Source organism: Poecilia mexicana, unplaced genomic scaffold (genome assembly GCF_051168715.1).
Source record: "Poecilia mexicana isolate PSO_F unplaced genomic scaffold, ASM5116871v1 scaffold_15, whole genome shotgun sequence".
Taxonomy (NCBI): Eukaryota; Metazoa; Chordata; class Actinopteri; order Cyprinodontiformes; family Poeciliidae; genus Poecilia; species Poecilia mexicana.
The window spans coordinates 23,325,200-23,339,477 of NW_028263384.1; the positions used below are offsets into that span (position 1 = coordinate 23,325,200).

Below are 14,278 nucleotides of genomic sequence, written 5' to 3' on the forward strand. Positions count from 1 at the left end.
AACGGGGATCATTTTATTAAATCTTCTTGGTTATGTGGAAAAGATGGTTGTACGAGTAAGAAAGCATGGTTGGTCAACCTATATTAAAAAAGTATTTACATTTTGCCACATTTCAACTACAGACTTCAGACTAATTATTAAATAGTGTTCACTTCAGTTTAACATCAGTATAAATGCAGCTGTTATGAATGTCTCAGAAGTTTGTTAGAGAACTAACAGCATCGTGAAGACAAAGGAACACATCAAACAGGTCAGGGATGATGTTGTGCAGCTGTTTTCAGCAGAATTAGGTTTTATCCCAAAGTTTGAGCATGTCACAGTGCTCTCTGTTCAATTAATCTAATATATTTAAAAAAATGGAAATAGTGTGGCTCAACTGTAAACCTACAAAGACATGTCAGTCCAACTAAACCAACAGGCTAGAAGGGACAGCATTGATCAGTGAAACGGCCATAGCACACTTATGAGATTTTTTTTTTTTTTAAGAAATGTGTAAGTCATTTAAAATTGATTTTCACAATCAATTTTGTGATTGAAATTGAAGTTACATAAACTTCATACCTTGAAGTTTATGTAACGACACAAAATGTGTCAAGGACCATGAAGGCATTATACACATTTTCACTATTTATAGGAACCGTGCCACCTACAGGCTACTAAAAAGCATTTTTTATTTGTTATTATTATTGGTGATCATCTAAAGGTTTATATAAGGCTTATATTTTATATTCTGTTTTGGGAACCACTGTACAATCTAAGAATCTGATCCAAGGAATAACATGTAAAAAGATCAATAAAAATATTGTAGATTAAGAGGGAAAGCACAAACAAAACATTAACAAAATCCTGTCATCTTTAAAAAAAAACTTATTTTTTCTTCAGTTATCTTTATTAAAAAAATGAATTTTCTAGTTTAATTGTAAAGAATCCAGAAGATTTCAAGGGATTTTTAACCCATGCTGTTCGGAAGTGCAGTTCAGTTTCCCACCACTAGAGGATGCAACAATCTTTTCAATGACAACAATTGAAGCAGTCGAGCTTCTATCTCAGCATCTCCTACTGTACCTTTGTCATCAGATTCCAGCAGCTCTCTTTGGGGTTCAGCAGGAGAAATAGCTTTCACTGGAGTTGTAGATTCGGGAGTTTCAAAAGCACCATCAGAGTCTGAGCTCCTAAAGCAAAATATAAGTTACACCTGATGTTAATAAGGCTGCAAAATATTCAGACACCATATCAGAAAGATTAAGTAAGAGTTTCACAAAAGGCCCATTTATTTAACCATCGATGCAAATGAATGAATTAATAAATTATTTAAAAACAAAACAGAGAGAACTTAATTGTTACTCAAAAGATTGAGGAGATGTTCTGGCATCAGGTCATTCGCTGCCTTTATGTGAGCACTAATATTTTAAAATAGATTCTGAACTGCACGAGAACACAGTGTACAAGTGTATCCTAATAAATGATCATATCAATGAAAATAAATTTATTTCAGTAATGCAATTATAAAAACAGAAACTTAAGTAAAGGCCCGCAGTGATTGTAAATCTGTGGATTATGGCTTATAGCTAATTAAAAACTAGAATGTAGTTTTTCAACACAAAATATTACATAGAGCAAATAAAAAATTATTCTTACAAAGAAATTTTATGCTACTGAGATGACTGCTGGAAATTAAACAAAGGTTAATATCAACCAGTCAGTCATTAGAATGGTGGACATTGTAATGAACTGGTATGACTTAAAAGATTTGGACAATTGAATATTGTCAGCATGTCAGATGTCATGCAAAGACTGAATGATAACCACTGAGTAAATAAAGTGAACATAAAAATGGACAAAGTATTGGAGCTCATGGGACTCCTCAGTGTAAAAAGCTTTAATAAAATACAACTTTTATGTAAAAACTGTCCTTCAATTAAAAGGAAAACACCAGACACCAGCCAGATGTTCAAGTTAATTGGGTAAAATTAACTTGAACTTGAGCAAATGCTGCACCGAGGCCATGAAGACAAGCATAGATCAATGTCCAATGCTGGAAAACAAAAAGGTTGTCATAACTTTAATCAGTCTAATGCACATGTGTCAAACTCAAGGCCCGCGGGCCACATGTGGCCCACCATGTCATTTTATGTGGTCCGCCCAGCATTTTATAGGCTGATGATTGACTTAAAATAGGTTTTGAGCACGAATTGACTACAAACTACATCTCCCACAATGCATTCCGATTGTTACCAGCCAATATTACGGCTTCTTGCCACTAGAGAGCAGCAGATTCACCTCAAGCTGCTTATTGACTGAGACATCGGCAGGTCGCGCTAGACTTTTTTTATCCGTTATCTTGACCGACAACATAAAAAACAAACAAACAAAAACTGGTCCTGTACTATTTTTATCCGTGAAATTACATAATATTAACATCGGCTATTTAGTCGCATTTTATGCGGTTTAGTTAATATTCACCGTGAATCCAGATCCCATCATAGATTAAGCAGATAAATGTATCTAATTTTTTCTCCGTAGTGACAAAAACCACTGACTGGCCCCAATAACTTATAATAAATTAAGCGACTTCACTTAAATTAGCATCACTTCACCTGCTGGGGTCTGAACGCACTTCCTCCTGGTTCCCATCTGCAGAAAAATCTGCGCTAATTCATTAGTCAGTTGGATCTGTCTGATCCAAACAAATCAACTGAACTCTGTCTGTGAGTGTTTTACCCTGTGCGGTCCGGATTATTTATTTATTTATTTATTTGGCGTGGTTTCGCTTCTCCGAAACGGACAGATGTTATGTCTGCAGCTCCTCCAGAACGCCGCTCTCCTGGGTAACGTGAACCCAGAAAGCTCCATTTGTTAAATCCGCTGGATGAGTTACTTCCAGCGGTTTCTAATTCTTCGCAGCGGAGGAGCCTCGTCCGCAGTGGTTGAGCAGCGGACTGCGCATGTTACAGTGTAATTAACTTCTGCGTCGTCATTTATTTCCTCAAGATAAACTGAGGTTTATCAGTTTATCTTGAGGAATAAAATAATCCTCAAATGGATTAGCACAACGTTGATTTCTCTTTAGTTTTCTCTGATCTGTAATGGAGACTTGAATTCAACCAAAGGTTTGAATTGTGCTTCCTAACCATTTTTTATTTGTAAGTATTGATTTTAATTTTTTGCCAAATGTATTGAAGATGTCTGCTAATGACATCTTCAATAAATTTTTTGATCCCAGGCTTACTTTATGGACTGAACAGACCCCATTATACAGTTTGAACTGTAAATTTTAGGAACCATTTTTATTTGTAAATATTGATTTTATTTTTGAACCATTTTTATGTGTTGATTTTATTTAGAAGTGTGGATTTTATTTTTGAACCCTTATTTATTTTTGAAGTGTTGATTTTATTTTGAAGTGTTGATTGTCTGAAAGACCTTACACATGAATTGCCCCATATGGGGTTTGAACTGATGACCTCAGGATTACCAGCACTGTGCTCTAACCTGCTGAGCTAACTCACCTACCTTACAAACTGTTGGGTTTCCATGGAATTAAGAACTTACATGATCTTACCACAATGAAGATTTGATAAAAGTGCTTATATTCTAATGTTTTTCAAAACAACATACATAATATTTTATTTTCCAGAGATTTTGTATTTTGAAGTGTTGATATTATTTTTGAACCATTTTTAATTTTCAAGTGTTGATTGTATTTCAGAGATATTTTTTTATTTTAATGTGTTAATTTTATTTTTGAACCATCTTTTATTTGTAAGTATTGATTTTATTTTTTAGCCATTTAGCCAAGACTCTGTAGAACCATTTGTCTCTGCTAATGACATCTTCAATACAATTTTTTGATCCCAGGCTTAGTTTATGGACTGTAATGTGAAATTAGGCACAATTATAAGTCTGACAGTTTGTTCACCAAGTTACTGTGCTCTCTGAGAGGATCTGTGGTAGAAGTATTTGACATTGTTCCATGCCCATCGTTGACATTAGTCTCTAACAAAATTTGGCTCATCTACCAGGACCACTGCAAAGAGCATAAGTTTCTGTAGTGTAGTGGTTATCACGTTGGCTTTACATGCAAAAGGTTTCTGGTTCGAAACCAGACAGAAACAGATTTAATATGTTTTATTCATCACAGGCGTTTATTAAAGGTCAACAAGGGTTCTGTGGTGTCATGGTCTGTACTCTGAATCCAGGCATCTGAGTGCAAGCCTCAGTTGAAATTTTCATGCGTTGCATCTCACATCATCAACTTTGGAACCTCAAAATGAAACAAAACAGAGAAGTTCAGTTCCTGTAGTGTAGTGGTTATGGCGTTTGTATCACACGCAAAAGGTCTCTGGTTCAAAACCAGACAGAAACGGTTTTTGTCGGTTATGCACCTCTTGTGGTGCAGTGAGACAACAAGAGCCTTCCTCTTTTGTGATGGTTCATTTGCCAATCGACTTCAATGTAGGCTTCTTTAAAATCGAAGCTACTTTACTTCAATTACCAATTGGCAGTTCTATGGCGTAATGCACATGTCAAACTCAAGGCCCGCGGGCCACATGTGGCCCCCCAGCATTTTATAGGCTGAGATGATATTCAGAAAGGGATTTTTAATTAATTTCAGTTGCCTCTGAGACTAAATCTTTGCGTAAAGTCTATAATGTCTGCCCATGTGACTTGTTTTTATCATTTGTTTGCTTACCTTTAAACACTGATTTAAATATTGTCATTTTTAAACTGAGCAGTAATTTTACATCCATGGAAACTCAAATGTAATATTTAAAACTTCAATACATAAAATCAATTATTTAACATTATGAAGTGTTGTTTAATGTATTTTTAGCATTGTATTTTTATACATTTATGCAAGGGGTGCCCAAGTCTAGTTTTCCAGAGCTACCATCTGCAGCTTTAGATGCATTCCTTCTCTAACACACCTGGACCATTGACTCATTATAAGCCTCTGAATGAGGGAAGTCAACCTTTTGTCTGGGGTGTGTTTTAGCAGGGATGCACTCCTGATTTGTACCGTCAATGTGGCCCGTTGAGGGTGGCCAATATGCTGAAGTGGCCCTCGGTGAAATTGAGTTTGACACCCCTGGAATAAATGAAAAAAAAGCTAAATCTGCAGAAGGGTATGAAATAACAACACACCAGAGACACATTTCCCTACACAAACACATACACCTCCATCCATCTCAGGGTACAAAGACTTTGTGTTAGAGAGGATATAGCGAGAAACACTGAAAATCAATGGAAGTGGAGCTCACAGATTAACAACACCACTACGCATCAGTTCAAGCATCATTTCGTGGCATGCAGCCCGAGCCCGTCTCACCTCTGTCTGGCTGCCTCTCCGGCAGCCTTTAATAAATTATCGTGACGAGAACCCCACGAGAGACGCTGCAGGAGCCCCAGAGTCGGATCAGAACCCGGGCTGTTCCCGTCTCCTGCCCCTCCCAGAAGCGTATCCCAGCCCCATCGGGCCCACTGCAGAGGAGACAGAGCCTGCCACGTACTCACTGCCATGGCTACCAGCAGTCTGCACTGCGATGCTACCGGCAGCCAGGTGCAGCGACACTTCTTCCTCCAAATACGATGCTCCAAGATCTTCGTTCCCGCTTTGCTGCCTGATGTTCAGATTTACCTGCTTTAGGTCAGCTTACTCTGCTTCTCTCTTTGTCATCAGCCACCATCAGTCTGTCCCCTCACCACACAAGTAATGGATGCAGAATGAAAAAGATCTCCTCTCTCTCTTTGGCTCTCTCTCTCCCTCACTCTCTCTCTCTTTGTCTCTCTCTCTTATTGATCAATGAAAAACATACAGTCTAGTGTTTGTAAAATTTCCATTCAGATATTTAAGTATTAGACACCAAGAATCATGGGTTAAATTCTGAAACTGTTCCTACATATGATGATGATGTCATCAAATGTGTGACAGTTCAAGAGAACAAAAGAGCCAATAAAGACGACAAGACAACATCAAGACAACAACAAGAAGCACCATAACAAGGTGCTTCTCTGACACCTTGTCATGGCATTATAGAAGCATGAAATCGTTTCAGAGCAGGGAGGAGGACAAAGATGTCAAAGAACAGCAGAGCATTAATCAGAAGTTAGCTTTTGTTTCAGACGCAGCTGAGCAGTACATGAAGGATGAAGAGTAGGACAATACATCAAAAACTAATTAAGGGAATGTAAGCCAGCTCACTCTGTGAATGCCAGAACGTCTTTCAGCATTTTGGACTGTTTTCCCAGTTATGATAAGCATCAGACACATGTCAAAAAACTGCAACAGGAAGAAATAATCATTCATGTCCAATTGCCAAAAACAATATGTTCTTGATATAGTCTGCTCCTTTTTAGTACCTTTTCACAGCTAGCTAATAAATTACATAAATTACTTATAGTATTGATATAATCACCATTATTATAACAATGAATTTGTTCCCCCTTATTACTATTATTTTATTTTATTTTTTGCATAATTTAACTTAGCAGTTACTAAATATTGTAGCTAAATATGTGAAGGTATGCATAAGCTTTTTGTCACTGCTTGCATTGTAGTTTTATCTATAAATGGTTCAAAGGTTCAAATTAAGGTCATGGTGAGTTCCTAGTGAAGAAATCAGAGCTAAGTTTAGCAGATAACACTAATCTGACTGCAAACAGTGTGTTTCTATGGTAACCAGAGAAATGGATGCTATTCACTACATATTATTCAAGAAGGAAAAGAAACATTGAATGCACACAATTCCACGCTGTAAAGTCAGGTAAATTTTAGGGAAGGTAATTAAATTGGCAAACATAAATTTCTGCCTTCTGTGCAAACAGATTTTACACAGGAGCCATATGGTTGAATAGTCTGGGTGAGGGGGTGAATATAAACAAAGAGAGCAGCGTTTCACAACCCTCTCTGATAGGCTGAGGAGGCTGCCTGGAGACAGGATGCTTTGCGGAGCCAGGCAGAAACACACAGGCTGTCAGACAGCCAGACATGTCTGCTGCCGTCAACACCGTCTGATGCCATCTGCCTAAACAGCTTCTAGTGCCTGAGGAAAGCCAGTGGGTAAAACAGGTACCCATAAAACCAAATAAAACACTGAATTAGTATTTAAATGTGATTAAAAGATAAAAGAAGATTGAAGCTGACTGACTGATGAACAGGGAGGAAGGGGGGCAGACTATGGGATATATAAGGGACAATACTAATACGGGAGCACAGCAGGAGAGGGAGGTAAAATATGGTAGTTTCCTGGGGAAAAAATGGGAGACTTGACAGGTATGAGGTTCCCTTCATCTTCATCTTTTACTTTTTAGTTCAATATTTCTGTATTAGCTTGCTAATTCAGTACTGGAGTTTTCAAAGGTTGGGATTTATTGTTAGAACTTTATTAAAAACAGAAGTGTGAAGAAAGAACAGAGACAAAATTGTATAGTTGACATGCTGAAAACAAACCAGCAGAGGGAACCCCTGTGCTTCTCTGTCAAGATGAATGAATATTCATAAACTGTACAGTGTCTGAACAGTGTCTCTATGTAGGTTTTAGAATATGCTTCGCTATAACCACAAATGTTCATGTTTTTTAAAGTGGTGTATGTTATCAGCTGGCACAAAACAGTGCAAAGCTGAATAAAGGTTTAATAAAAGACCTTTAAGAATTTTTAAATAAAAGTCTGAAATATGTGGCTTGCAATTGTATTCGTCCCCTCTGAGTCTACCTTGCTTGTACTGTACTGCAGCTCCAAGTGCTTTGGGGTTTGCAGCTACCAGTCTGCAGACTATTTCATGTCTGCAGACTGAAATAGTTGAAATGAAAATGCAAAATACCTTGAGCTCAGTGAGGATGTCTGGGTTGTTCTAAAACACAGATGTGCTTTAATTGTAACAATTTTATTGTAGCTCTAAGTTTATAGCCAAATCACATCTGGAGTCTCACGTATTTTTCAGCCTCTGACTGTTTTTTTTTTTTCAGGCTGAATTTAGTACCACCTATCTTCCTATGAACTGTTTTTTCCTAAACACTTGGATATGCGCTGTTTTTGTAGCGAACTGGACATCTTATGACTCCCCTCTACCCCATCAACTGCTTTCTCAATACAAGAGTAGATTATTTTAGGGGTATCAGAGTCAGGAGGGGGGAGTATGAATGCATGCCATTGTTTTTAACAATGTAACTTTGTGTTGATCTCATAAAATCCAACTCAGCCGACATACATTCGATCACAAAGAACTGAAGGTAGTTGAGTGTGCTTTAATTCAGATTCCAACCAAAGTTTGTGTCCAATATTGATATTTGATTAAAAATATGATCAACAAATATCATTTAATTCCAAAGCATCCCCCCACTAATTTTAAATAATTATGGTCTTAAAGATTAAATCCAAATTTGCATAAATTGGTATCTGCAGGAAGAAGCCTTACAGAAACTGCAAGACCATCAAATGTCTTTTTTTTTTCTTCTTTCTAATGGAGAATGAAAAGGATTCATCTTCCTGTTCTCCTCAGTTCATATCGCCATTGAGCACCAGAGTGTCTGAGATGTGGAGCACTGATCCACTCCTGAATTATCCTCCAACCCCCCACACAGCGTGTTCTATTTCAACACCGTCACCGACGTCAGCTCCCAGCGCGGCAGTAGCGTCCTCCTACTTCCAGAACAAAAACATCACCCCACCAGTCTCCCTGTGCCACCTGACTCACTGTATTCTGCTTCCCAGGGACTCCTCTGTAAGCACTGTTATGGTTTTTCTGTAGCTACTATACAGTACTGGCAGCTAAAGAACGTGTGTGTGCGTCCACACGAGTTTAGATGATCTTATTTACATCGCAAAATCAAACCAGACTAGCATTTCAATGCTTGTTTTTTAATAGCTATTACTGTTTATTATTAGAGAAAACGGGATGAAAAAAAAACAAAAGCAATTAGTGTTTTTCCAATCTAGAAAATGGCATCACCTGGCAGCAATAGTGAACATCTATGTAGCATAAAAAACCCACTGTAAACTCATGAATAAATAAAAAACATCAAGTGACACAATTTTGTGTTTTTTTTCCCCTTCCAATCAGAACAATAAACACAAAAGTCAATAATTCCAAACTTACATGTGCTCTTGAGATGGACAGCGCATCTGTCCTTGCTCCATGGACTCGTTGGCTCCCATCCTTGACTATCTCTGCCCACCCTGCCCCCCACCCCTGCCTGCTCCTGCTGCCCAGCCACCGACCACATCCACCTGCTACCTCCAAAGCTCCCTCTCCTTGTAGGCTTGCAGAGCGGGCAGCCTGTGTCAGAGGAGGTGAGTGCACCGTGCTGCAGTGCAGAGGATGAGAGCGGGGTCCTTGCATTAGGGAGCGAAACGGTGGCGGACGATTTAAGAGGCTCTTCGCTTCATGTACAGCATCCTCGGTCCTCTGCTCCTCAACTTACGGGGAGCATTCCTCCCTCTCATCTGGTGCAAATTCAAACAAAATGATGCAGCACCCAGCGGTGGTGGGGGGGAAATCTCAATCAAGCTTAAAAATAAAAAAGCATAAAAAATATTCCAGCTTTCTTGTCGTTATGGATGTGACTGAAGAGCGTCTTCTCTGCTCAGCTCCAGAAATCGCTGAGCTGTGTTGCTGCTCTCACAGCCTCCTCCCCCTTTTTTCCTTCATTCCCCCTAAACACCAGACTCCTGCGCCTTTAAAAAGACAAGCAGCTCTTGACACCCCCCCCTCATCTGCTAATGCGACTATGCGGGGGAGCCAAACAATGGATGGATCCTGAAACTGCCGTGATAAAGTGTCTCTTTCTCCTTCGCTCTCACTTTCTCTTTTCCACCATCCCAGACGTCCGAGTTAACAGACCTCACTAAATGGCTGTCATGGTGCCAGATATTCACTCTATCAGCCTACGACCTGTGTAGAAAAAAATATATACTTGTCGTTCCCTCTTTTCCACACAATGGAAGGATCCAACACAGTCTAGCCAACCAGGGAGATGCCTGAGGTAAACAATAGAGTGCATGAAACCAGAGTCTCAGAGTCTTTTCTTTCTATATGTCTATAAAGTTAGCAGCAGTTCTTTCCAAGAAAAAAACTTTACAATACAACTGCATTTGTTTCCAACTACAGAATGCAATAACATGTGGGGAGAGGCGGACACCATAAAATCTGAAGTTACAGATGTGAGTTTCCTACTTTTAGTCTGACGCACCTCTTATTAAAAAATTAGAGACCTGGTAAAAATGTGCAAAAAGCCTTATAATAAATTAACCTTTTATTGTGGAAGGCTGATGTCACTTTTAAAAATTAAGAAAAATCCTACTTTCCGTTTGAATCCATTTATACAGTGAGTAATTTGAATCTACAATAGTAAGATATTGTCAATAAAATAACTAGTTAAATCTGTTGTACCTCATTCTGCCAATAGTTTTCTCCTATTTTTACAAAATACAGTCATGGATATAGAAAGAAGTTTTGTGTGCAATTCCTCTTTACACAACACACCAATTTGTTTCGGATCATTATGCTGTTGAAAGACCCAATCCAGCAGATTTTACTTAAAATCTGTTGGATTTTGGTATTTAAAAAGGTTCATGATGCTGTGCACTTGACCACGTTTCCCAGACAAAAAAAACAAACAAAAAACGGTCCCATAGCATCACAGATTCTCAACCGTACTTTAAATGCTGTGATTCTTTTTCCAGATATCAATCTTTTGTTTCAACTCCAACTCAACTGCAGTGTTTTTTTAAATAAAGGATCAAATTTAGTCACATCTGAAAAGGCACCAGTTTACCTTTTTTTTTTTCCTTTTTGGATAAAACTGGATCTTCATTCAGCTTTGTGGCTATTGGCTAAAATAAACTTTAGTTGTTTCCCTCCCTGAAGGGACTTTCAAAGATTGTTTTTTTTTTGTTTGTTTTTTTCCCCATCAATGAGTAAAAAAATAAAAATCAAGTTATGGGTTGGATTTTTTCCATTTTTTAGAGTGAGATAATGCTGCTACAAATAAAGTTAATTCAAATGCATTTTACACATCATAATCGTGAATGTTAATAAATATTCTCATATCTGATTTCGTCTGTCTCTTTCTTGAAGCCCTGGTTTTCTCTCAAGGAGTGGCTTCTTAAGTCATCTCTGTGACAGATGCAAAGAATGTGTCCTGTGGGCTTTGGATAGGGGGGCAGGATCAGTTTCGTCAAATTCCCAACTGATTTCAGCTACAATGAGGAAAATGAGGTTAAGCAACTTGAGAAGAGTAAATCTATTGTGCTTCCCTGGGAAGGTGCGGGAATACTATAACTTCAGCTGGCAGACGCTCCAACTTTCTGTACTGAGCTTTCAGGTGTAATACCTGTGTCTGCCGGGGCAAAAATAATTGTTCAGTTTGCTCAGCACAACCTGGAACACAAACCCAGGTGTGAACTTCAAGTTCATTTATTATTTGATGAATGAACTTGGAAAACATACTGAGAAGGTTTCATTCTTAAACTGGCTTGATGGTTGATGATTTACAATTCAAAGAAACCCATGCAATTGTAGCCGAGTTTGAAAGTCAAAGCACAGACCCAGCTAAAAGAAAAATCATTGATTATCATTTCCCTATAGACCGCCCACCCCCACAGAAGCTCAAAGATGTATTTAGGACACAGACGTCTGTCCAATATCTGTTCCAGTAGGTTCATTGAATGAAAAGCCTGTTCTTTTACAGTCGAGCTTTGCCCCTCAGTTTCAGCTGCAGAGCAGAAAGAAATAAAGAATTCAGCCTACTCATGTACAGGAAAAAAATGGCTGTGACAGGGTTTCCTGAAAGATTTATAACTGGGCTATGAAAGATTCAACTCAATATCCATTTTTGTATCCCGTTTCAGACTCCAGAGCAACACATAAAACTCCACAAAGAACATTTTGTCCTTTAGGGCAAAATGGACATAAATGGTTAGTTACCGTGGTAACCTTTATTCTCCACTTATGGGATGTTCCTTCTGCCATGACTAGTCGCACCAGCTAAACAACCAAAGTTGTCAGCATCGACCTCACATTCCTTACAATGTTTTCAAAGAAACGGGTGAATTCTTGTTTATGTTTTTTTTTTTTTTTGTTTTTTTTTTTACATAATTTTCATTTCAGAATTCTAAATAAATTTCAAGCTTAGTTTCAAAATCAATTTGCAAGACACATTAGGCTGCCAACAAACCACTTCAGTACGAGCACTGCACCCTACCTCTCTGGCAGCTTTTGGCTTGATGAACCAAGCAGACTTTATGCAACACTGTTCTGATGTTGTCATCTTAACAGAGAAATTTCTCTCCACCTGACACTGTGTAAACATTCTGGTCTCGGGCCTTTTTGAAATGTCTTGACCACCAAAGTTCTTGGGGGAAATTTTAGCCAGTTCATATTAATCTGCAGATGTTCTGATGGGGTGACGACGACTCAGGAGGTAGAAGTTCGTCTTGTTACCCATAGTTTGCCGGTTCAAAGCCCCACTCTGTCCCTCTACGTATTTGTGGCGATTGTACGACAGCCTTGCTTCTGTCAGCCTGCTCTCCATCAGCATGTGAATAACTGAACATAGTGTGAAGTGCTTCAGAGTTCTCTGACTTGATAAAGCAGTATGCAAATACACTGCGTTTACCATGTAATGCCCAACAAAACTGGCAAAACTGGTCAATTGTTAAAGCTGAACTTAAGTGACGTCACTTAAGATATAAAGCAACTGATCAGACTATGTTTACTGTGTGTACCAATAAGAAATATAAAAGTGGCTTGTGAAGAGGACCAGGGCAGAACTGAGTGAAACGTGAATGAATGTCAGTTAACAGTCTAGGTGAAAAGCCGTTAAAAATCTTGCATCCCGCATATTGTTTACCAATGCCAGGTGTTTAGATCGATTCTTGTGCCTTGTGTGATGTCATTGACAGCTTTTTCTTAAATGGTTTACAGCTAAAAACTTTTCAATTTGGTGAAATGCTGCAGTGGAAATCCATACTTTAGTACTCTGCTTTTTTTATTTTCAGTATTATTTTAAAAAACACACCACTAAATAGTTTCTTTAAATATTAGCCATAGGAAAGAAACATGCCGCTGTTTTGCTGTAGCAGAAGATTACGATGAAAAATAACAGTCACAAGCAAAATAAGTAGAAGGTTTTCTGTGTCAAGTATGGCAATTTTAAAAACACATCTTAAATGACCTTCAGTTTGACCTTTCTCCTCAAAATTTAGAAGGCACTAAATATGTAATGGTCACAGTTGCTGAAAATTAAGGGGTGAGAATAGTTTGAGAAGAAGCTAAAGTTTCACTGCATAAATTAACTATAAGCCACTAAGGACAGAGAAAAACCAACATATTTACTGCTGCAAAATAAAAGTCACAGAAAGATGTGATAATTTATTATCAATTCAGAAGATTAAAATAAAGAAATAATTTTTCAACCTAAAAGAAAAACTTCAGGCTCAGATTCAGCAGCTACCATCCTATTAGCTCAGAGTAAACAAATCAATGAACAAAATTACCTGAAACTGAAGTGGTAGGTCTACACATGCTCTGCCATAATCGTACATATCTTTGATCAAAAATAAAAATCTGTGGAGTCAAATGTTACGTTTTTACAAAGCTCTGGATTCCTCTGCAGTGTACTCGAACAGGTCACTCAGAGACTATAAATAATATCACATTATATCTCACTGTTTTTTTTCATCCTTCTGCTTCTCACTAAATATGGCTTGTTTTCATAAAGCAACTAAATATTCACAGCTGCTTCAAATAAATATGTACCTGGTTAGGACTCCCTTGAGAAAGAGAGTCCTCTCTTTTTGTAAAATCAAGGTCAAATATACTTCTGCATATTAGAAACTTCTTGTCTAAATCATATAGATGTGTGTATCGTGAACTGCATCAGCACTGATTTGCCCCCCTGTGTTCAGTCATGCATACATGTGAGCACACTTCAGCGTTCCTCTGAACAGTTTGCAGAAAACACCCTCTGGTGGTTGCAAAAATCATTACACCACAGAAGTGGCTGAGTCATTCCTTCCAAATAAACTTTATGCAATAAAATGCAAAGCCAAGAGGGGCTGCAGAAGAAGGGTGTGGGTTAAACAATGAGAACTATTCACACTTTATATATTGTGGCTATAATTTAGCAATAGTTTCATAAGAAATGCATGACTATGTTCCAGAAAAAAAACAAAAACGCAAAGGAGCATTATCGACCTATGATTGCACATATAAAAACACAGTAGTTATAAAGTAAGTAAGTATCGGTTTATATGTTCAATTTTAAAAATCCAGTTT

At 38.0% G+C, this 14,278-nt stretch overlaps 1 protein-coding gene across 1 annotated transcript in view; it reads right to left on the reverse strand.

The window, feature by feature from the left end:
• tacc2 (transforming, acidic coiled-coil containing protein 2) overlaps nucleotides 1-14,278 on the reverse strand; it is a 61,074-nt gene that overhangs the window by 16,619 nt on the left and 30,177 nt on the right. The window contains exon 7 of the mRNA XM_088012922.1: nucleotides 1,066-1,172. Within this exon, the coding sequence (XP_087869048.1) occupies nucleotides 1,066-1,172 (107 nt within the window). The remainder of the gene's footprint in view (nucleotides 1-1,065; nucleotides 1,173-14,278) is intronic.